Genomic DNA, 25,204 nt, shown 5'->3' with positions numbered 1-25,204 from the left:
ATGAAAGATTAAAGCAGTAAATTATCAATAAATCTTTGACTACAAAAACACATAAAATTTCTTTTAAAGTTTATTTTTTGAGAGAGAGAGAGAGAAGCTCTGCAGAGTCAGCATGGGCTCGATGTGGGGCTCAAACTCATGAACTCATGCACCACCCAGGCACCCCAATACATTAAATTTTTGAAGTATCTATATTACTTTGGAGTTGGGAGCTAATTAAAAAGGTGTCAGTTATTCAGTTATCCTCTAAATTGCTACATAAATGTTTGGGAATTTGTAAACAGTTGTTTAACAGCATTCCCTTTGGATTAGAGCTAAAGTCTATTTCACGGAGAGGTGGAGGCTATTTTAAGATTTCCCACCCCCCTTCCCCTTGCTTATTCATAAAAAACAAGCTGACAAATGAAGTAACTTCTCTGGAAACTAGTACATTCAATCTCAATGCGTTTTATCATCTTAAAACTTTCTCTGGGAGGGGATAGTACTTTGGACCTTACCAGTGGCCACCAATAATTTTTTTTTTTAATGTTTGTTTATTTTTGAGAGAGTGAGCAAGCAGGGGAGGGGCAGAGAGAGAGGGAGACAGAATCTGAAGCAGGCTCCAGGCTCTGAGCTGTCAGCATGGAGCCCAACTTGGGGCTCTAATTCACAAACCGTGAGATCATGACGTGAGCTGAAGTCGGATGCTAAACTGTCGGAGCCACCCAGGTGCCCCATCAGTAACTTGTTAATTACTGGAACAAGCAGACACTTGAACTTTTCCTGGCATCTGACACTTTGCTTTCTTAAGTCCTCATCTCCTTGGCTTCATGATATTACCAGATCCCAGGCTTTCCTTTGGAATCTGCAAGCTTCTCAGCCGCCTTTCTCTACAGTGTAGGATGTTGTAGATTTAGACCTTGGAATCTGAAGGGGATCTGAGTCAGGCTTTACTACCTGCTGGCTGTTTGAACCTGGGTTAGTCAACTTCCTGGATTCAATTTTTATAAAAGGGGACAAATGATACCTCTTGTATCTGCCTTATCATTGGAAGGTTCAAATGAGATAACACACAATTATAAAGTACTAACACTAGTTAGTCTTTTTTCTTACTAATAAAAAGTATCTTGGGGTGCCTGAGTGGCTCAGTCAGTAAGCATCTCTTAATTTTGGCTCAGGTTATGATCTCACAGTTGATGAGTTCGAACCTTGCATTGGGCTCTGCACTGACAGCACGGAGATTGCTTGGGATTCTCTCTCTCCTTCTCTTTCTGCCCTTCCCCAGATCGCATGCTCTGTCTCTCTCTCAAAATAGGCAAACTTAAAAAAATATCTTCTGGTTAATAATTTGGAATATAGGTCATGTACAGTTACCTTTAATATGAGAATAATTGCCCCACATGATAATTTACTTCCAGTATTCTAAATAATCAGAATTCCCTTCTCTGTATTGCAGCCACTCCCAGCAATGGAAACAAGCTTCCTGTGTTGCCTTCCCCACCCCTGCCCCCACCTGCTCTTACTGATTCTCTTTAACTGCTAACCATTTCCTAACCTGTCTCAGGTGTGGTAGACACAACCACCACTACTCGTCGTTCCCCAGCAGCTGATGATCCCACAGAGCCCTGCCAGGACCCTCCTTCTCCTTCACAGGGAGTACCCCTGCCCCAGTCAAGCCTCTTAAACTTCTGACTCAGTACGGACTGATGTGGAAAATGCTGGGGTTTGGAGCCAATGGCTAAGAAAGAATTCTTGAGACATCATCACTGTAAAAAAAAAAGTGGTTTTATTAAAGCCCTGGGACTGGACCCATGGGCAGAAAGAGTGGCACAGGGGTTGTGAAGAGTGGCTGATTATATACCTTCAGGCTGGGAAGGGTTAAGGTATTTTGGAAACAAGGTTTCCAGGACCTTGAGGGGCGAGCTATTGTTAGGAAAAGGTCATTTACTGTTTAGTAAAAACTCAGTCATGAGATCGTGTAGAAGTCTACCAGGGCTCCGTAAGCTTGGAGTATGGTTGCCAGCCTGTATCTTGAGGGGGTAGAGAGAGAAGAAGTTTCCAAAGGAATTTTTATGATAAAATAGATTTCCTGGATCCTGGAGGTTGGGATAATGTTATGCTAAGATTGCCTTTCACCCTTAGCAAAGTGTCCTCATCGAGAAGGTCACTCTGTCTGTCTCAAGGACGTTGTCAATAGGCTGTAGGCAAAAAGGAAATTTCATTGTTTCCCTTTCCCTTTATTTCCCACATCACGAAGGCACACCAGTGGCTTATAAACTGGGGTTATCACATAAACTGGGGGTATTCAGCTCACTGGGGTGAGGCTGAGGGTGCCTCATTTCCTCATTGAAGGCAATTCCAGTCCCTGATTAAATCAGAGGGACTGTTTCATCTAGGCCGGTGCTACTTCATGTCATCAGTAAACCCAAAGTGTCCCTATCACTTGGGAGCTTTCCTCTGGTTCTGCCTTCAGTCTACTAAGTCAGAATCTCTGGGAGTGGTTCTCCAGGGGACATGTATGCCTACAAAAGCATGAGAACCATTACTAACAACAGAGGTTGGAGTTCTAGATGTAGTTTTCCACAGAAAAAGGAGCATAAATTACATTTATGTAGTCACTCAGTATTGTGCTTTATTAGGTTGTAGTTCAGTAAATTTTCCAGGTAAGCCTGTAAATGGATTTAATGTTTTGGTCAAAATGTATATTAAGTTGATCAGTCATCTTATTCACAAACTTTTGGACTATAAATAACCCTTTAGGAATGTGTTAGTAAGTTAGAAAGTATTTTGAGGGGTGCCTGGGAGGCTCAGTTGGTTAAGTGTTTGACTTCTGCTCAGGTCAAAGTCCATTGTGGGTTCAAGCCCTGTGTCGGGCTCTGTGCTGACAGCTCAGAGCCTGGAGCCTGCTTCAGATTCTGTGTCTCCCTCTCTCTGCCTCTGCCCTGCGCGTGCTCGCTCGCTCTCTCTCTTTGTCTCACACACACACAAAATAAATAAACATTAGAAAATATTTTGAAAATGTAGGATGTAAGAATTTTTTTTTTTACTATTATTATTTACTGGTTAATTCATGCTTCATGTCAGTGAAGAAAGGATATTTTGCAACCAGCTTACAAATATCTGCAATTTAGAAACATAATGAAATGAAAGTTAACCTCATGGACCTTTTTATGAAAAATTATTCCTCTTGATTTCCTTTCTCATGCTCCTGGTTCTGCTGTTAAAATTCCTTTTGGCCATTTGGAGCCTGTTTCTTACTATGGCCAGGATTCTGGAACAATGAGACCTATTTTAATCTCTAGACTGAAATGCAGTAGGGAAGGTCATCAGTTGGCCTCATTTCGAATCTGTGGAATTTCCAACAATTTGAGACTTTAAGTCCCTCTGTCTCCCAAGGTCATGGATGGGAGTGGTGATTAGCTCTCACTTGCTAGATTTCTAATAAGGAATATTCCACTGTCTCCTGTTAGTAAGCTTCAGAAATAGTTCTCTACATTAGCATTTATTCAGAGAATACAGTTTTTAAGCGGCACCTGGGTGGCTCAGTTGGTTGAGTGGCCAGCTCTTGGTTTCAGCTTCAGGTCATGATCTCATGGTTTGTGGGTTTGTGCCCCACATTGGCTCTGCACTGATAGCACAGAACCTACTTGGGATTCTGTCTCCCTCTCTCTTTGCCCCTCCCCTGCATGCGCACACACACTCTCTCTCTCCGTCTCTCTCTCTGTCAAAAATAAATAAATAATACAATTAAAAAAAATCTTCCCAATAAACTTGGATTGGCTCAACTGATAACAAGTTTATGATATTTAGGGAGTAAATGTGTTTGACCAGTGGCTCTCAGAAGTATATCTCAGTGTCTATTTTTGGTCATAATTGTCAAAATTTGTGACTTGAAAAGTTGCTCAGGGTCCCTGCCTGGCTCAGTTGGTGGAGCGTGTGACTGTTGATGTTGGGCTTGTGAGTTTGAGTGCTAGATTGGGTGTAGATTACTTAAAAATCTTTTTTAAAAAAGTTTCTCTCTGACTACTTAGGACAGGTACCTAGAGATTCTCGAGCTTGCAAGAAGACTTTTAATCTCAAGTTACTATTTCTCTTCTAAAGTCAATAAACTTTTCATTCAGTAGATATTTATCTGTTTTATGTTAGGCATTGGCTAGTCTCTAAGAATACGAAATCAAACAAGGTTCTACCTCTGCCTGCATGGTACTTACCGTAACAGTGCAAAAGAGTTTGTATCAGACTTGGGTTTTACTAGATTTCTTAACTTCTAATTGACAGCCACCTAATGTGAATTTATTGTAGGATATTGGGGTTGCCCAGATATTCTCAGGATAAATGGGTCTTGGGAGCAGCTGTAACTAGGGACGAAGACTCCATTGAGATTCTCTATTTCTAATCTGTATTCTTACATGATCTATTTCATTTCTCTTTTGTCTCTCTTCCTGCTCTCTTCCCTTTTTCTTATTCTTTCATTTACCTTTGAAGGTCACTTATTGGCTCAACTAGCATCAGGTGGCTAGCCCTAGGTCAATCAGATGTGGCCAAGGACCAACTGTGTGAGTGGATTGGAGTTGGGTAGGAGGAAAAGACAATATCCAGAAGAAAGAGGCTATGTGTCTGCCAGGTCTTTGTGGGACACTTTACATTCGTTTGTATTCTTAATTCACACAGTGGCCCAATTTAATAGCTAAAGAAACTGAGTTTTGGAAAGGTCAATTAACTTACCTAAGTCACACAGCTAGTAAATGGCAGAGCTAGGAAACCAGTCCAAGTTTCTGGTAATTTCCGTGACTGTAGCAATTGCAGTGCTTAGTGCTTACATTGCAGGATTTAAGAACTACAATAAAGAAGTGCATATCAAGCAGCCTTAGCATGGTGTGGTGGTTAAACTGAGTGTTGAAGGACAAGGGGGCATTTGTCAGACAAGAGGAGGTTAGATCATTGTAGGCAGAGGGAAAGGCACGTGTCAAGGAATTGTGGTTTGTAACAACACTGCTTTCTGTAAACCCATGCCTGTTTTTTTATGGCTGAAAATAAGCAGGTGTGAGGAGAGCAGATGGGATGAAGACATGGATAAGGGCCAAATCATGAAGATCCTTGTATGGCAAGCTAAGGAGTTTACATTTTACCCTAAAATCTTGAGAGTCCATTTGAGAGAATTGGAACATGGGAGTGATGTGGCCAGCGTTCATGGTTGAGAAATGTCGGTGTCTCCATGCTGTATAGGATCTATCAGCGGAGGGGACAACCAGTTAGGTTATTGTGGTGGTGCCTGGACAATGTGATATGGGTCTAAACAAGGCATGGGACTTGGCCTAAACTCAGTCCTAGTTGTGCTATATAGGCCGAGGGACTAGACGCGGACAAGAGTAAAAAGCCAAGAGGACAGGAATGCTCCTTGGAATCCTTGGTCCACGAAGGCAGGAACAACGGAGGATTGCATTTGAGACAGAGGTAGACGGAAAGAGAGAATGAGAGCAGGTTTGGGCAACTTGAATGTGTGCAATATGCAAATGCAGATATCCTGCAGGCATTCAGAAATGCAGTCAGAACACCCCAGAGATCTGTGCAGTCGGAACACCCCAGAACACCCCAGAGACACAAACATGGCAGTGCTTAGTGTTTAGGCCTTAAATGAAGCCTTGGGAATAGAGAAGATCTCCCAGGGAAAGTTGGGTAGGAAGAAAAGCAAGCCAAATGGGGGCCCCAGGGAACGGCAACATTTGAGGCTCATTTGCACACTCCCACATTAAAGGGCTAGTGGGGGATAGGAAGTTTGAGTTAATCACAATTTCTGCTTGCCATATGGCTAGAGACTTGCCATATGTCAAATATGATTTACCAGGTATTACAGGATTGTCCTAGGTACCGCTCCAAAGCTCTGTTCACTAAAAATTAATTTTAGCTCTGAAAGCAGGATAGGTTTTACATTAACTGGAGTTGGGTATGGTGACAGATAGAGACTCAACAGTTGGAAAAGAAGGCCTAGAACCTAGTGCAGAGATCCTCAGAGTGTCCCTCTGAGGAGATGAACCTGCTTTTGGATATCTCTGGGGAAGGGAATCTCTGCTTGCTGACATAACTCATTGCATTGCCAGGCAGCTTTAAACTGATGGTGTCAGAATCGCCTTTCTGCTACCTCCAGGTCCCCCTCGGGCCCCTGGAGTTTCCCTCCTGCACGGCAGTCTCAGTGTTGAGAGAGCACCGTCCTGGCCTCCAAGGCCACCTGGGTCAGGCCGCACTAATACGAGCGAGCATTGGTTCTAAGGCAGAGACCAGCAGTGGAGTTAAGAGTCCACCTAGGGATGTACTAGGTTCTGTTTTATCAGCCCTTTTTTTGCAGATGTTTGGGGCTCACTTGACAGGGCACGCTCTCAAGTTCCATTAGCGCTTAGGATTAATTTTTTTCTTTGGAACACAGTTATTTTTCTTGAAGCCAATGGATGGGAAACCCCAATAAAAACATTTTTTTTTTTTTTCAACGTTTATTTATTTTTGGGACAGAGAGAGACAGAGCATGAATGGGGGAGGGGCAGAGAGAGAGGGAGAGACAGAATCAGAAACAGGCTCCAGGCTCCGAGCCATCAGCCCAGAGCCCGACGCGGGGCTCGAACTCGCCGACCGCGAGATCGTGACCTGGCTGAAGCCGGACGCTTAACCGACTGCGCCACCCAGGCGCCCCCCCCAATAAAAACATTTTAAGCACAGGGGCGCCTGCGTCGCTCAGTCGGTTAAGCGTCTGACTTCAGCTCAGGTCATGATCTCACAGTTGGTGAGTTCGAGCCCCACGTCGGGCTCTGTGGTGACAGCTCAGAGCCTGGACCCTGCTTTAGATTCTGTGTCTCCCTCTCTCTCTGCCCCTCCCCAACTCATGCTCTCTCTCTCTCTCTCTCTCTCAAAAAAAATTGAAAAAAAAATAAAAATAAAACATTTTAAACATTAAGAAGCAAATAGGCAGGGGTGCCTGGGTGGCTCAGTAGGTTAAGTGTCCAACTCTTTGTTTTGGCTCAGGTCATGATCTCCTGGTTTGTGAGATCAAGCCCCTCTGTGCTGATGGTTTGGAGCCTGCTTGGGATTCTCTCTCTCTCTCTCTCTCTCTCTCTCTCTCTCTCTCTCTCTCTCTCTCTCTGCCCTCCCCCTGCTTGTGTGCACACAATGCACTCTTTCACTCTCTCAAAATAAATAAACTTAAAAAAAAAAAAACCAAAAAACAAATAGGCAGGCCTAGAATTCACTTGTTATTCTAGTGTCCCTCTTGGGATGTTATGGAGAAAACAAGTTCATTTGTTCATTCATTCAACTAATGTTTATTGAACGCCTACTCCCTGCTATGTGACTGGAGATAAAGAAGAAAACAACTAAAATCAACACAGAGCAATATGGAATATAACTTTTTGACTAATTGGAGTATATTGGCAGCCCCCTAGTCCTTTTTATTTAAGGATGATGCCGGGCATCCAATTAAAAATAGTTTACATCCTCCTTAGTGCATTTGTCTCCTTCCAGGCCATAGCAAAGCCTCATTGTACTTTCTAGAAAGCTTTTTGAGGGTGTAGAGATCACTTTGCCTAAAATGGAACCCCTCTTGGCCCTTCTGGGGCCTCAAGGTTTAAGCATTCTTTCTTTTGTAAATCTGGGAGAGTTGAATTGTTAATGGCATGGCCTTGGGTCTAGGCACAAAGGTAGTAATGTTTGATCAGACAGCAACCAGCTTTCAAAGGGCTACTTTTTGTATTCAGGCTTTATTATTTTTTAAGTTTATTTATTTATTTTGAGAGAGACAGAGAGTGAGAGAGTCTGAGACAGATGGAGAGAGACAATCCCAAGTAGGCTCCGCACTGCCAGCATAGAGCCCGATGTGGGGACTCATACAAACCTTGAGATTATGACTGGAGCCGAAACCCAGGGTCCGAAGCTTATCCATCTGAGTCACTTAGAGCCCTTATATTCAGGCTTTAATCTGGAAACAAAACAGTCTCTACAAGTTAGTTCACATAGAGATGAAGATTTTCCAAAGCAGATTATTTTCAATCAAAGCGTTCTGTGGGTTTTTTTTTTTTTAAACAATGACTTAAGTTATGAGTGGGAAATTAATTGTTGCTCTTAATGTACATTAGCAGTAATGCTGTGCTTGCCTTGGAAAAAGTATGTTGGCGTGCTGAAATCATGTGACATGTCACAATTCCTTCTTGCAATACCTGTGTTCTATTTATAGGCTGTTGTGCAACTAATTACAAGAGCTTCATTTATGTGAACACAATACATCATTTAAAACCTCAGTTGCTGGCAAATGCCAGAACAGCTTGTCTAGGATGTTGAACTGAATTGTTTTTTATAGCATATTGATTGAGCCAATAAAATGAGGCTAGTGACACCACCTTTCTCGTGTTCAAGGTTACAAGCATTACCCATAAATTGTTAGATGTAAAACTCTATTAACAGCTGTTTTCTAATGGTCAGACACCTTCCCTAAGAGGAAAGTACTTTTCATTGTCCCCATTTTATTGATGAGAAGCTGAGGCCCAGGGAGATAAAGTTCAAATCACACAGATACTTATTGGTGGATCCAGCTTTCAAACCTGGGGAAATCTGGTTCCAGAGTCTTTCTGCTCTTAACTGCCTCCCAGATTTCTAGCAGAGAGAAACCTGTGTGCCTGACCCCGCTGTTGTTTCCTGCCCTGTTGTATGTGAAGGCCACTCGGCATGTGCACTTGAAAACAGGTGGATGAGTGGCCTTCCTCTCTCATAGAAGAGCACATTTTTTTTTTAATTTTTTTTTTCAACGTTTATTTATTTTTGGGACAGAGAGAGACAGAGCATGAACGGGGGAGGGGCAGAGAGAGAGGGAGACACAGAATCGGAAACAGGCTCCAGGCTCTGAGCCATCAGCCCAGAGCCCGATGCGGGGCTCGAACTCCCGGACCGCGAGATCGTGACCTGGCTGAAGTCGGACGCTTAATCGACTGCACCACCCAGGCGCCCCAGAAGAGCACATTTTTAAAGATCTTTTCTAAAACCAGGACTCAGAACTCTCAAGTTAGAGTTTCATCCTTCTTACCACCTTGTATATAAAATTATTGTTGTGTTGCCTTAAGATTAAAAAGGAACATAGGGGAGGGGCGCCTGGGTGGCGCAGTCGGTTAAGCGTCCGACTTCAGCCAGGTCACGATCTCGCGGTCCACGAGTTCGAGCCCCGCGTCGGGCTCTGGGCTGATGGCTCAGAGCCCGGAGCCTGTTTCCGATTCTGTGTCTCCCTCTCTCTCTGCCCCTCCCCAGTTCATGCTCTGTCTCTCTCTGTCCCAAAAATAAATAAACGTTGAAAAAAAAATTAAAAAAAAAAAAAAAGGAACATAGGGGAGCTCTAGGTGGTGAGGAACTTTCTTTATCCCAGAGCAAGGGAAAAGTCAGGGTTGTGTGGAGTTTTTGAGGAAACTGCTGATTAAAAAGTTAGGTGTTTTATTTGTTGTCTGTTGAGATTAGCGTCTTTTTATCTTCTGGTTTCATTTTTATCAGTTTCAACCTTTTTGACATTCACATTTTTAAACTGCACATTTGAGATGGACTTTCATTTTGTTTTTTAAAAAGTGCGTGTTTCTGACTCTGCCGATAGCACTGATACATCTGGTAAATACAGGAAACCTTATCTTTGGATATAGAGTAGCTTCAAGCACACCGCTTTTTTTTTTTCTTTCTTAATCGCCAGTAGAAGCTTATGCAAGTAATATTCTTGTTCTAAACTAATGCAAAAGCTGCAAACTCGAAGTCCTGTTTGGGTAGGCTTTATTTTCACGTCACTTGGCCCCAGCATAGCCGCACTGTGTCCTTGAATGGGGATTGTTCCAGCATCTGACAGGGCGCAGACTTCCTTATCTAAATGTGGAGCTTAGACTTTGGTAGTATTAATGGTTTGGTCAAGAGGGCCTGGAGACTAATGGAAAGGAAATGCCCGATAACAGCTTTCTGGTTTTTATCTTTGCTTTGTTGAAAGTTCATTTCTTCAACGGCTAATGTGAAGAAGAAAACATTGTGTATGCGGGGAGATCTATGTGACCCCATAGCTTCTTTTGATCTTGAGTTTTGTTAATCTTTAGTTTTAATTATCTTGGTGAGGGAGATAGAAGCTAATGATGGCCCCCAAATGCCAGCAGCAAAGTATATCCAAAGTTAATGTGACTATGAACACCAAGGTGCACAGTAAATTCTATTCAAGTTGATATCTTTGCTCACTTCTTTATTACATGTAATGACATAAAATGGTCAGTATTTGATTGTTTTTGACCTACAACAACAATTTTAGAGCATTCAATCTAATAGTTAAATTTAGGAGTCAGCACACATTTTTTGTATATACACACACACACACATACACACACACACATACACACACTTTGCAGGCACTCTCTGCAGAAACTGTGAACTGCCATTGTACCTGGAAAGCCACGATATACTTAAATGAATGAGCATAGATGTATTCCAATAAAACTTTATTGACACTGAAATTTGAATTTCATATACTTTTCACGTGTCTTAAAATAGCACTTTGATTTTTCCTTCCCCTCACATACATAAAAATGTAAAAACCATTCTTAGCTTGGGGAACCATACAAAAAAAAATGTAAAAGTTATCCTTAGCTTGGGAGCCAGGTTTGGCCCACGAGCCATAGTTTGCTGATGCCCGCTAAGTCAAAGTGGGCTGCCACTGCCTTTGCAATGTCTGGTACCAAGAATTTTGTGTTCACTAACCTAAAACCAATGTCATGATCTCCTCCTCCAGCACTTCCCACCCTCAAGACTTGTTTCACTTTCTCCTCACCGTTCATAGTCAGCTTACCTCGTCTGCTCATTCTGCCAGTGGAAACCTGAGTCCTCCTCTTTGCTCCCTTCTCCTCCATGACCTTTGTCCAGTAGGTCCTCCTGGGATTCTCTATTGTTTCAGCTCCTCTGAAACCCTCCCTTTTTTCCTTCCAGAGTCAGTGCTTGATTCATGACCCCTTTGTCACCTGGACTATTATAAGAGACCCTGGGTGATCACTTTGCCTTTGTCATTTATCCTCTATAAACTGTCCTCCATTAAACCACTACTGCTGTTTTCCAAAATAGTTTTGATCTTAAGAATCCTTTCTTTAAACAATTTTAGATTCATCCCATGGGTCATAAGCTCTATAGGATAAAGCTTGATAGAATTTCACGGTCTAGTTCTTTATTTTTTTATTTTTTCAAATGTTTATATTTGCATGAGAGAGAGTGCCCAAGCAGGGGAGGGACAGAGAGAGACTGAGATGGAATCTGGAGCAGGCTCCAGGCTCTGAGCTGTCAGCACAGAGACCAATGTGGGGCTCGAACTCATGAGCCATGAGCTCATAACCTGAGCCGAAGTGGGACGCTTAACTGACTGAACCACCCAGGCACCCCTTTTACGGTCTAGTTCTGATGTAGCACCCTCACCAAGCCTATACTTAGGTCATACCCAGCCCCTCTTTATAAAGTTTGCATCACTCTTTTACAGGCTGTTCCTCTGCTCTGAGAGCCTTTCCTTTCCTGCTCTCTGATTTCCTCCTTCATTCCATAAGGCTGAGCTCAGATGCCACCTCATCTGTAACACTTTCCCGACTCTTGTGTTACAGAGGTGTCTCCGCTTCTGTATGCTCAGGTCCCTTTGTGACACACACCTTGAGTATGGCATCAATCTGAACAAATGATAGTTATTTGTAAGGAGGTCTCCCAACTACGGATGACTGCCTGCTCCTTGAGAGTGGAAACCACATCCTAGTCTTCTTGGTTTAACCCTACTTGGTTCCATAGTAAATATTTTCAAGTAATGATTTTAATCCGTATACTGTTTATCTAACAATTTTCTTGGTTTACTTATCAAATCCCAGAGATCGGGATGCAGGGTTGCAGAATCAAATGCCCATGGGGCCAGGCTGGTGACGTAAATGTCACAGTAGACGGAATGAGGTCTGGGGTGTCCTGTCTCTGATTGTTGCCAGAAGACACTGGGACAGGAGTAAAACCTGATGTACTGTTTTTCAAGAGAATTAGGAAAATAAGGATTTTCATGTAAATATCCCAACTTTTTAATACTGGCAACTAGTTTACGTTTTCAAAAATATTTTATGGATGGGGCGCCTGGGTGGCTCAGTTGGTTAAGAATCCAGCTTCGACTCAGGTCTTGATCTCACCATCCTTAGATCAGCCCTGCACTTGACTCTGCACTGATGGTGCAGAGCTTGCTTCTGACTGTCTCCCTCGCTCTCTGCCCCTCCCTGACTTGAACCTTCTCTCTCTCTCTCTCTCTCTCTCAAAAGTAAGCAAACATTTAAAAAGCATTTTGTTGGCAAAAATTTAAAAATAATCACCTCTCTGGGGGTTGAATGTGGCTCTTGAGACCCCATTTAGCAATGCTTGATTGGTCACGTCCCTTCATTGCCTACCCATAGACAGAGCCTGGGAACCAGAGGTAAGGTTGTCTAATGGAGAAGACGTGCATGTATGTGCTCTTTTCCCGCCTGGATTTATCTTCATTCACCATGCTGCCTCCTCTAGGTGTTGGTAGTCACCTTCCAAAAGGTGAGGAGAGCCTAACACCCCAGAGAATTCCACTGCCTGGTAACCCCTGACTGACTTTTAACTGAAGGGGCTGAGATGACCTCCTGTTCTCCCTCCTACCCGCAGGTGGCTGGAACTCTCTGGAAGAAGCTATTATTCTCCATGGATGTTTTGGCTCTTTTTGCTGATGGCTATTATCAAAGGCTTAGCTTCCTGGTCAGAGCCATGGTTTTCCAGTATACCAAGAATGAGTGATTATTAACTACCTTGGAGCTAGGAATTAAGTTGTCCTTACATTCCAGCCTACCTGCCTATCTGGGAGGTCAGTAACCACTTGAGTGTCACAGGAAACATTGCCTAGGAGGTTACCTAGAAAAGAGGATTTTAATAATCGATAGTTGTATTTAGTCTTCCATAAATGATTCATTTCCCGCCCCTCCCCCTACAGCCTTTTGCTGTCTGCTTCTCAATTATATATGAATCAGCAATATCTCACTACACCTGATGTCCTTTATAAATTACTTCTGCCTTCTTAGCCAGTGTAATTACTGCCTGCTTAGCAGTATTAACACTAGTGTAAACTTTTTAGCCTAGAGTGTTCAGGCCATTATTTCCTTTAAAAGCAAAAGCAGTGGAGGGGGTTGGTGCCTGGGTGGCTCAGTCAGTTGAGTGACTTTTTGCTCAGGTCGTGATCTCATGGTTCATGAGTTCTAGCCCTGCATCAGGGCTCTCTGCTCTCAGCATGGAGCCCGCTTCAGATTTCAAATAAAGATTTACCTCCCCTGCTTGGGCGATCTCTCTCTCTCTCTCAAAAATAAAAATAAACATTAAAGCAAAACAAACCGAAAAACCCCACAAAGCAATAGAGGCACCTGGGTAGCTCAGTCGACTCTTAATTTTGGCTCAGATCATGATCCCAGGGTTGTGGGATAAGCCCTGCATCAGGCTCTGCCCTGAGTGTGGAGCCTGCTTGAGATATTCTCTCTCTCTGTTTCTCCCCCTCTCCTTCTCTCTCCCTCCCTTCCTCTGCCCTTAACCTCTGCTTGTGTGTGCCCTCTCTAAACAAAACAAAACAACCATGATGTAATATAATAATAACCAAAACAACCAAGTCAAATCCTGTATTCGGTCTTTTTCTGTGGGTGTGCGGCCTGAGCTCTTGAATCCAGGAGCCTGGGGGCCCAGAAACGGCATCCGTGGGGAGGTGTGGACGGGAGCCTAGAAGTGGTGCAGGCATGACCATGCGAGGGCTCTCCTGTGCACAGAACACTGTCACGTGTGACTTCAATGTTGCAATAATGTTGAGAAGAGGGCTCAGAGGAGCAGACGGCCTTGCTCAAGGTCCCTGTTGTGGAAAGTGTCATGTGATGCCACCTGAAGCCTCTGGATGCCTGGAGGTGGCCATGTGTCCTTGAGGCAGGCGGAGGGACACTAAAAGAAAGGGGAGGGAGGAGGAGAGTCTCCTCAAACTTACAGGACTGGATAAAGCCCCCGGGCCTAACAGAAGAAGCAGCTGGCTTTGTATTTGATCTAATATTAATAAGTAATATACACTGAGTGCTCGCTGTGTGCCAGAAACTGTAAAGCACTTGCCATGCGGGGCATTTACTTCTCACACTGTGCTGTGATCGGAGAGGACTCTTCTCGGCATTTTGGAGAGCAAAAGTAACTTGCCCGAGAACACGCAGCCAGGGCTAGTAATCAGCAGAGGCCAGGTGTTGCTAGGTCTTTCTGACCATTGTCCCTGTCGCACTTTCTCACGTGTGTACGGTCAGGGAGGAGGTGGGTAATGAATGAGGTGACACCGTCAAGTGCTAGCAAGGGACGTGATGCATGGAATCCTTCAAAGAAAATGTCACTTGTGACTATTCTCTGTTGATTGTCTTTGTCAATCCTTTTGCAAGTGGTTTCATTGCTTTTTCTCTGAGCCTGTGTCCTTTGTGACAAAGGCTCACTACTTGAGTATACTTGAGAGTACTTACTTGTCTGAATTTAGTAATAGGTTCTCTATGTCCTACAGTCACATAAGTGTCCTTGTAGTCAAGATTTTGAGCAGATGATAAGGCAGATAACTTGATAATTAAACAGCTGCGATTAAAACCAGGAGTTTACTGCTGAAATTCAGTTGTTTTTAAAAATTTGTGACTGAAGTATGTTTTTTTTAACAAATTTTTAAATGCTTATTTTTGAGAGAGTGCAAGTGGGGGAGGGGCAGAGCGAAGGGGACCGAAGATCCAAAGCAGGCTCTGCACTGACAGGCTGACAGCAGCAAACCCGATGTGGGGCTCAAACTGGAGAACTGAGAGATTGTGACCTGAGCTGAAGTCGGACACTTAACCGCCTGAGCCATCCAGGTACCCCATGACCAGAGTACTTCAGAAGCAGAAAGAAGGACAACAGGTTTCTTTTTCTTTTCTTTTTTTAAAAAATGTTTTAAAATGTTTATTTTTGAGAGGAAGAGAGACAGGGTGTGAGTGGGGGAGGGGCAGAGAGAGAGGGAGACAGAATCCAAAGCAGGTCCAGGCTCTGAGCTGTTAGCATAGACCCTGATGCGGGCGGGGCTCAGACCCACAAACCACGAGATCATGACCTGAGCCAAAGTCGATGCTTAATCAACCGAGCCACCCTGGCACCCTAAAAAACAGGTTTCTTAAATGTGTGACAGTGGCACAGAAAATCATTTGTTTTTTAAAACAGGTTCTATTTCTGTGGTCTCTTGGTTATATCATGTCTGGTACTCAGGTCATGGCTTCAAGCTGTATCTGATACACGCATAGAATTTTTGACGTCCAAGTCCTTAAAATTCCGCATTTAACTGTTTTATACAAGGGGAAGAAATCTCGGTGTTTGGGTTCAACTGAAGGTGGACAAAGTCCTAAGATGGATTTTGTCACAGGTCTCTCCCAAGGCGAATGCATCTTCTACGAGATGAAAGAACTGGGTGTAAACTCTTGATTTTTGAAGAGACAGTAGCCACTCTTCCCATAGATCCTCCCAAGCATCCTCCCACCTGAACTGTAATCCTAACTTCAAATTTTTCCAGTTCTTTATGGATGACCAGAAATCCCCCCTTCCCAACACACGTAACTTAGCAACTCTCATTTAATCCGTGACGTACTGCTCAGGACCTGAGGTTTGTAGAAGTTAAGGGAGTTGACTGGACACCGGCCGTGCCCTACCTTTACAAAGAACAACAGTGGTGGCTCACTCACAGAGCTGACAAGAGGCTCAAATGAGTTAATTATCACATGTAAAATGCTAACATCAGTCCCTGGCACATAGCTCATTTTCAACAAATGTAGGATACGATTATTACGCCATATTTCAGAAGTAGCGGACTTGATTTCTGTTTCATTCACTCACTGAGCAAACATTTCTTGAGCACCTGCCGTGTGCTGTGTTCGCAGGCAGAGTGCCCATGTTCTTAATGGCTATTCTTTATTGCCTCCAGTTCAATTCCAAGGAAGATGTTTTCCCTCCTTGTAGGAAACTGGAAAATGACATCACTAAAGATAGGACATTTCATGGTCCACCAGCATTTTGTTTTGAAGTCTTCAGAATAAGCATCATGTTTAGATAAAGAATGCACATTTTACAGTCATTCCTCTTGATCTCAGGATAGTGCCGACTTCCTGCTGGAGCATAAGACAAGAAGTGAGTGTAGCTACTAATCTGGCTGCTTAGATTAAATAAAATTATTGAATCTGTTAACATCGCGAAGCTCCTCAGCTTGAGAATAAGAGTTTTTCCCAATTTACTTTTAGAGGAATTGAAGGTTTCACTTACATTTAGTAAACAATATTTAAGTTGAGAGAGGCCAAGCTTTTTAAAGCCAAGGTAAGTTAAGAAGAATTGGGTCTTTGCACTAAAGCTGTGTGGAGTAGGGAGTTTGAAATAGTATAAAATAGGGGACAAGAGTTGTGGTTTTTTTTTTTTTAATTTTTTTTTCAACGTTTATTTATTTTTTGGGACAGAAAGAGACAGAGCATGAACGGGGGAGGGGCAGAGAGAGAGGGAGACACAGAATCGGAAACAGGCTCCAGGCTCTGAGCCATCAGCCCAGAGCCTGACGCGGGGCTCGAACTCACGGACCACGGGATCGTGACCTGGCTGAAGTCGGACACTTAACCGACTGCGCCACCCAGGTGCCCCAAGAGTTGTGGTTTTTTAAAATTCTTGTTGATGTTTGTTTATTTTTGAGAGCAAGAGAGCGTGTGAGCAGGGAAGGGGCAGAGAGAGAGAGAGAGAGAGAGAGAGAGAGAGAGAGACAAAGAATCTGAAACAGGCTGCATGCTCTGAGCTGTCAACACAAAGCCCGATTCGGGGCTCAAACCCACAAACCACGAGATCATGACCTGAGCCGAAGTCGGACCCTCAACCGACTGAGCCACCCAGGCACCCCAAGAGTTGTGTTTTTTAAAAAAGGCAGTGGCTTTAAATCTTTAACATCTGAATAACAATCAGATATTTGACCCAAGAAGTTTCCAGGGTTGGGGTTGCCGTCTTCCCACCAGGTTGACATTTCTAACTTTTTGGTATCTCATTACTGTCTTTCATAAGCTGTACTCAACGTGAAATGGCAAAGTAAGGCCACCAGTGATTGTTCTGTCACAGTAGTCTGGCTTTGATGAGTCATCGCAGTACAGGCCTCTGAACCAAGTGCCGATAAGAATAGACACACAATAGGAAAATAAAACAACCGAGAGCTGAAGCAGAAATTGCTGGGAGCTCACAAGTGTGTTTGCAGCTCTGCTGTATTTAGCTGTGTGACCTTGTGCATGTCAGGCTCTTCCAGGGCCCCAGGCTTCTCATGCATAAAATAAAGTTTCTAGGGTTTCTTGCTGAAGTTAGGTCAAAGACTTGGGAGTTTAATATCCACTAAGAGAGGTAGGAGATAAAGCCCTTTCAAGATGACCCAGGAGTCAGGATTTGTGTAATTATAGTAGCTTTGTTGACTGTTAGAAAACAGCAGTGGCAGATGAGTCAGCCTGGCAACGTAGCTATTGGAGACCAGTGATGCTTTTTTTTGTTACAAAAAGACTTGACTACAGCATAAGTTGAGGTGCCAACGGTCAAGGTGATGCCAAGTTCCGGAAATAGCAGCTAGGATATCGTAGAGGACAGGATGGAGGGGATGTTTGTCGCGAATTGATTTTCCCAGCCAGACCTCCACTTCGGCTTTCCCTGGAGAAGACGCTCAAGGGAGAGACACAAGGAGTGTAACATCCCCATCCGGCAAATAGTCCACCCCACACATATTGCTTGGGAAGTCACTACCAGTGACTGAGAAGAGGCAGGTGTGGTATTTCAGACCTGCTTCTTCTGCCTCACTTGGTTCTCCAAGGGTAGATCTGAGAGACTGACTCTAGTGAAAGTTTTTTTTTTTTTTAAGTTTATTTATTTATTTTGAGAGACCGAGAATCCCAAGCAGGCCCTGTACCATCAGCGTGGAGCCTGATGCAGGGCTTGAACTCAAAACCCATGAGATCGTGACCTGAGCCGAAACCAAGAGTCAGATGCTCAACCGACTAAGCCACTCGGGCGCCCCTAGACAAAGCATGTTTTGTACTAGGCTCGCCAGCTGCAAACCTCTGGACTAAATGTGGACCCCTCTCAAGACGGGCAGATCTGACCCATCCATCCTTCATCCTCCCTCTGGGGCCTTTCTCCAATAGTTAGAGAAGAGGGAGCCTATTCCTGTTTCTGTCGGGCCTGGTACTGAGCTCACCCCATCTGCTTATTCTGTTCCTCCCCACACACTTCAGCTCGGCCCACCACAGGCTGGTGCAAGTCCCCATGTGTCATAGAGGTTGGGTTGAAGGGGGCGGGGTCACAGGAGACCTCATGGTGCATTCCAGCTGCAGCACCTCCTTGCTGTGAAACCTGGAGTAAGTTACTTAGCTCATGTGGTAAGTGTGGCAAATTAATAGTCTTCATGCAGGTAGCCACTTTGTACCTTAAACCATATGAAACTACATTTTAACTTAAACCGTATGAAAATATGTCCTCTTTGAAGGAAAGAGAGTGAAGCTGTGGCAGAAAACTAGGCCTTGATCTTTCCCGACCCCATCCCTCCATCAGCAAGTGTGTGTCATAAACACAAGAGGCAGATTTGACGTCACAGATCCCCACCTCCTTACGCAGGCCCCTAGGACAGTGAATTTCAAACTCTGTAAGCAGCAATCTACTTTTTAAAAACCTTAGAAGGGTAGTATGTAAAATAAGTGAAAGTAGGTTTTTGTTTATAAAAAGCATGCTTAAATTGAAATTTATAATAAACCCAATAAGAATTATGGAACAGTTTTGATTCATACAGGAATTTGAAATAGGGGAGATAAAAGATGGCTGCTACGGTCTTTGTCCTATAACATGTATATGTAAGTAATTGCAAACGATGCGTCATTAAAAACAATTCTCCTTCCAATCAAGTGATGTCAGTAAATTAAAAAGAAAAGAAAAGGCTTTTAATGCCGAATATACAGATCATGAACATTTCTGTCTTCATGTGTAACAGATGGGAATGAACTTATAAATTATTGCGTTTTTTTTTTCAAAATGATGTATTTTTAAAGAAAATTTTTTATTAAAAAAAATGTTTAACGTTTATTTTTGAGAGGCAGAGTCAGAGTATGAGTGGGGGAGGGGCAGAGAGAGAGAGAGAGACAGAGAGAGACAGAGAGAGTCCAGAACAGGCTCCAGGCTCCGAGCTGTTAGCATAGGGCCTGATGCAGGGCTTGAACTCATGAACCATGAGATCATGACCTGAGCTGAAGCTGGATGCTTAATTTCAGCCACCTAGGTGCTCCAAAGAATAAATGTAAAGTAAACGTTAAAATAACTGAAGCATGTCTCAAGGTTTGGCAGAAGGATGCTTGAAACACACTCCCTTATATCTTGGGGCACTCAGGCCCCACATGTGCACTCTGTTTCCTGTTTGGTTGTGGTGTGTGTGCATTATGGAGACCCATGCAGTTTTCAGTGCCAAGAGCCATTTGGTATTTAAAAAAAAAAAAAAAAACAGTTACATTTGAATCAGGTCGGCAGCCTGGTTGACAGTATTTCATCAGTGTCAGTTGCTTGTTTTGATATTACACTGTAAGTTGTGAAATAATATTGTTAGGGGAAGGATGCATGAAACTCTCCTGCACTGTTTTTGGAGTTTACTCTGATTCTATAATTATTTCAGGATTGAAAAGTAAAAGGAAAAGTACTCGAAAAGGATTATCTATACTTAGGAGGGAGTTGATACAGTAGTGTATGGATCACACTGACAGAGTGGATCTCCAACCGTCTCACCTTAAAAGGCATCTTGTTTTTCTTGCCACTGAATTCTGTATCCTCTCTGCACACCCACTCTGTCACCTACTGTGACACAGTGGAAGTTTTGAAAAGAAAACCCAGCCAATGGCAAATTAAAGAGAGCTCTCTTTAGGGAGATCTATTTTAGCTGCTAATTAATTACTTAACAAGAAAATGATGCTGAAACCCAAGAGTTCAGTCTGCAGTTACCTGATACAGAAAAGGTATATGAATGATGTGGCATGTTCTTCTTGTTTTTTTTTTTTTTTTAAATATTACTTATTGTCAAATTGGCTAACATACAGTGTGTAAAGTGTGCTGCTGGTTTTGGGGGTAGATTCCCCTGGTTCATCGCATACATACAACACCCAGTGCTCCTCCCAACAAGTGCCCTTCTCAATGCCTATTGCCTATTTTCCCCTCCTCTCGCGCCCCCATCCACCCTCAGTTTGTTCTCTGTATTGAAGAGTCTTTTGTGGTTTGCCTCCCTCCCTCTGTTTGTAACTATTTTTTCCCCTTCCCCATGACTCCTGTTAAGTTTCTCAAGTTCCACATATGAGTGAAAACATATGATATCTGTTCTTCTCTAATTTCACTCAGCCTGACACCTTCCAGTTCCATCCATGTTGCTGCAAATGGCATGATTTCATTCCTTCTCATTGGCACATAGTATTCCATTGTGTATATAAATGTGGCATGTTCTTCTAATGCATTCCCATGCTTAAAACATTTAGTAATTGGGCCGAAGCATTATCAACATGCTATAATATCATATGGTCACATGTCCAAATCAGACTGCCTGGGGGCCCAATGCAATGGCACCTTGTGATGAGCATTATTCCACAGGAGAAAAAAATGAAGGACTAAAGATACTTTTAAAAGAATAAACCTCTGATCCATTCAGTTTTCTGTGTGTAAAGTAAAAGTGGGCATAGCGGTAAAGGAATGTGGTTCTCCGTTCCCTTGGATTTTACAGCGTGCTGTAAATTCCTCCACTGCCTTGTTCTCTGTAAGATTGATGATGGGTTTTGCTCTTTATCACTTGGAGAAATGCAACAGAACTCCAGCAGCCTGCCTATCTATCTTCTTTGTAATGGCCAAAAGAGTGATTATCTCATGTGTTTTGACTAAAATGGATTGGGAGGAGGGGGAGGTTGCTTACATCTGTCAGACACCTGGGAAGGTGAGCTGGGTTCAAAACAATGCTTTAGTAAACGTTTTAGTGTGTGCTAGTGTCATTCCATTTGTAGAAAAATTAGTTTACTCGGGCACAGAACATACCAGGACCATAGGGTCCTGTGTACTGGGTAGAACTTTAGTTTTGTGTCCATTGTGGAGACCGCCCAGGCTGACCCTTGAGACTGAGCTCTGAGCTTTCCAGAAATCACTGACCACTCCTCTGGCTCTTTCCCCAGGGTTATCAATGCCGGGAAGAGCACATACAATGAAGACCAAGCCAGCTGTGAGGTACTCACTGTGAAGAAGAAAGCAGGGGCCATTACCTCAACCCCGAACAGGAACTCCACTAAGAGACGGTCCTCCCTTCCCAATGGGGAAGGGCTGCAACTGAAGGAGAACTCGGTAAGACCCTCCTTCACCCCCAGTTCTCAGGTGAGAAGAACCTGTGCATTCTGGCCCCACTGTGAGGCGCTTGAGCCGAATCCCTGTCTATAGTGGGAGAGAGAAAGGCAGTGTCCCCAGAGTTAGTGGGCTGGTGGGTCTGTATTCCAGGTATCGCACAAAGCTAAAGGTGACACCTGTGTGAAGGGCTGGTGTTTATTAGGTTCTTAACGCTTAGAGTAAATAAAACACCCACATCATCTCTAGGCTTTGTTGCAAGAAATAGTGTATATAATGTTTGGTGGTTGTAAAGGAGCCACTTCAAGGTTTTTGTGAAGGAGGTGGGGTGGAGGGATGCGAGTAACCCTAGCCATTGGCTTACAGCCCTGCCATGGCTTTGCTCCCTTCTTCCCCTTGCCTGTCTGTTAGCGTTGTCCAGTGGGAGCCCCTCCCTGATGCTCTTCCAAATTAGTACTTGTTTTAATTGGCCTAAAGCCCTTGCATCCCATGGGGCAGCCCTGTAGACTGAATGCCCTATTGACAAACCACAAAGTGTCTCTCCTTTTTTCAGTTTCTAGAGAATAAAGCAGATACCCTCAGAAAATTCTTTCTTTCTTTTCTTTTTGTTAAGTAGGCTCCGTGCAGCGCTTGATTGAACTCACAACCCTGAGATCAAGACCTGCACTGAGACCAAAAGTTGGATGCTTAACCAACTGAGCCACCCAGGCAGCCCCTCAGAAAGTTTTGAAAAAACCCTCAGAAAAGTATAGGGAGTAATCCGTACTCTGTCAACCAGCACATTATTTAGCTTACAGAAAAGAAACATTGAATGAGATGATCCAAATGTGACTTTTTCTTCTAATACTCAAGGATATTTTTGTATATACATTTTTATAGGATTTTAAAGGATCTAGGAATCTCTTCTCAGGGTCAGCAACAGCATCCTGTTGCATTTACACTTACGGACTAAGACTACTGATTTATTTTGTTCATACTAGTTCAACTTAGAGTTGAAACACAGTGACCCATGGAGTCTCATCAGCAATTCTTGTGTTCAAGGCTGAAGGAAGCACTGATGGGGCTTTTCCCAAAGAGCCAAAGTCCAGGGCTCAGATGGGCAGTAAAGAATAATAATGGTTAAGGGCATAGGCTCTGGAGCGGTATGGTTCAGAGTGGTCCATCCCAGTCTGTCACTTATTAAACCATTTAATTTTAGGATATTTATTCTTTGAGCCTTAGTTTTCTATAAAAAGGAGTAGTAATAGTACCACCAAGTATGGTAGGAAAGAGACTGATTAGAAGTATGAAATCAATTGTCCATGGAAATGTTGAGCCAGAGTCTTAATTAATAAATCCTTGATATATGTGAGCAGTTATCCTGTAGTCAGTCCCACTTCTGTGATTCTCTGTGGATAATGTCCACTGAATTTGTACCTTTACCCATTTGTAAATTGGTGATCACACAATTTTCCTTCATACCTATGCGATAGGATTGTTTTGAAGATGAGTTATTATGGAAAAGTGCTCAGAGAATGTGAGATATTAATGATAGCAAGACATGGGTGCCAGTGACTTAATGTTGCTCTTTCTCCCCTGATAGTCTCCCCTGCCACTGAGATGTGAAGTGATTCTGTAAAAATTAGTCCGCATGGAGGGGTGCCTGGGTGGTTCAGTGGGTGAAATGCTCCACTTCGACTCAGGTCATGATCTTGTGGTTTGTGAGCTCAAGCACTATACATCGGGCTCTGTGTTGACAGCACAGAGCCTGGAACCTGCTTCAGATTCTGTTGTCTCCCTCTCTCTCTGCCCCTGAACCACTTGTACTCTGTCTCTCTCTTTCATAAATGAATAAACATTAAAAAAATTAAAAAAAAAAATGAGTCAGCGTTGACATTTGGCCCAAGACCAGTTGATGATGTCATTTTCCCTTGGTGCTAAGTTCCTCCCAGAAATGGAGCCAGGAGTAGCTTTTTAACTTCCTTTCCTTGAGAACAGTGAAACCAGTGCATAAGCACTTTAGGATGGAGCCACGAACCTCCCCTGAGACGGTCCTGAACCTCTGGGGTCCACGTTCTAGGAGGCAGCACAGAGGTGCCAAGCAGAGTGGACACATCCCGTCCCTTCTATTTCTGCTTCAGCTACAGCAGCTTTACTTCCAGCTGCCATACATATTAGGCTTTAATATTTATTAGAGTTTCAGGCAAGAGATGTGCTGCCTTTTTTTTAATTGTGGGAAAATATACACAACATAAAATTCACCATTTTACCATTTTTTTTTAGCTGTCCAGTTTAGTGGCATTAAATACATTCTTACCATTACTACCATCCATCTCCAGAGCTTTTTCTGAAATTGAAGCTCTCTACCCATTGAGCCCTAACCCCCATTCCTCCCCACCCACTGCCCCTGGCAACTACCTGTATAAATTTGACTACTCTAGGTATCTCATGTAAGTGGAATCATACAATATTTGTCACTTTGTGTCTGCTTTATTTCACTTATAATGTCTTCAAGGTTCATCCATGTTGTAGAATGTGTCAGAATTTTATTCTTTTTTTTTTTTTTTTAAAGTTTATTTATTTATTTTGGGAGAGAGAGAGAGCCCATAAGTGGGGAAAGTGCAGAGAGAGAGAATCCTAAGCAGGCTCCATACTGTCAGGTGGAGCCTGATGTGGGGCTTGAACTCATGAGCCATGAGATCATGACCTCAGCCGAAATCAAGAGTGGAATGCTTAACTGACTGAGCCACCAAGGTGCCCCTCTTATTCAGTCTTAATAGAGAATAAAATTCTGAGGGGTGCCTGGGTGGCTCAGTCAGTTAACCGTTCCACTCTTGATTTCGGCTCAGGTCATGATCTCATAGTTCAGGAGACCGATCCTCGTGTCTGGCTCAGCACTGACAGTGTGAAGCTGCTTTGGATTCCCTCTGCCTTTCTCTCTGTCTCTGTCTTTCTCAAAATAAATAAACTTTAAGAAAAAAAAAGGCTGAATAGTATTCCACTGTTCGTATAACAGTAAACCATTTTGTTTATTAATTTGACCATCAGTGGACACTTGCTTCTATCTTTTGACTCTTATGAATAATACTGCTATAAACATGGGTTGGCAGATAACTGTCAGTCCCTGATTTCAGTTCTTTTGCCTATCTGCGCAGAGTGGAACTGCTGGATGATAAGGTAATTCTATTTAATTTTTTGAGGAATGGCCATACTGTTTCCCACAGCACTACACCATTTTACATTCCCACTAGTAATGCACAAGAGTTCCAGTTTCTCCATATCCTTACCAATGTTTGTTGATTTCTGGTGTTTTTGTTGTTTTTTGTTTTGTTTTGTTTTGTTTTTAAGTAGCCATTCTAATGGATGTGACATGGTATCTCATTGTGGCTTTTTTTGCCCTATGATTATTGACGTTGAACATCTTATGTGCTTGTTGGACAGATATGTCTTATTAAAAGAAACATCAAGTGTTCTTTGTTCAATATTTATTTGTTCTATATTTGAGTCCTTTGCTCGTTTTTAAATTAGGCTGCCGGTCATGTTGTGGATTGCACTGCTTTTTAAAAGCTTGAAAACCATGACTTGCTGGGCCAGGTAAACCAATAAGCACTTGCTGCATACCGGGAACTAGATGCTGAGGATTCCTCAAGGAATAAACTTGACTAGAATCCTTACCTTCGCGGAACTTACATCCATTGAAGGAGACAAATAGTACAATGTATCCCATGGCAGATAACAAATGCTATGGAGAAAAGCAAAGCAGAGATGCAGGAATACAGGAAGCGTGAGGTGCATGGGTGGTTAAAGAAGGTGCCACTGA

At 43.1% G+C, this 25,204-nt stretch overlaps 1 protein-coding gene across 3 annotated transcripts in view; it reads left to right on the top strand.

Moving 5' to 3' along the window:
• Positions 1-25,204, top strand: part of PPM1H (protein phosphatase, Mg2+/Mn2+ dependent 1H) — a 261,881-nt gene that overhangs the window by 83,368 nt on the left and 153,309 nt on the right. For all 3 annotated transcript variants that reach the window (XM_043564781.1, XM_043564780.1, XM_043564783.1), the window contains exon 2: positions 21,243-21,408. In XM_043564781.1, coding sequence (XP_043420716.1) covers positions 21,243-21,408 — 166 coding nt within the window. The remainder of the gene's footprint in view (positions 1-21,242; positions 21,409-25,204) is intronic.

Source organism: Prionailurus bengalensis, chromosome B4 (genome assembly GCF_016509475.1).
Source record: "Prionailurus bengalensis isolate Pbe53 chromosome B4, Fcat_Pben_1.1_paternal_pri, whole genome shotgun sequence".
Lineage (NCBI taxonomy): Eukaryota > Metazoa > Chordata > Mammalia > Carnivora > Felidae > Prionailurus > Prionailurus bengalensis.
Note: the sequence above shows the minus strand (reverse complement) of the source record. Positions and strands in the feature narration are given on the sequence as shown.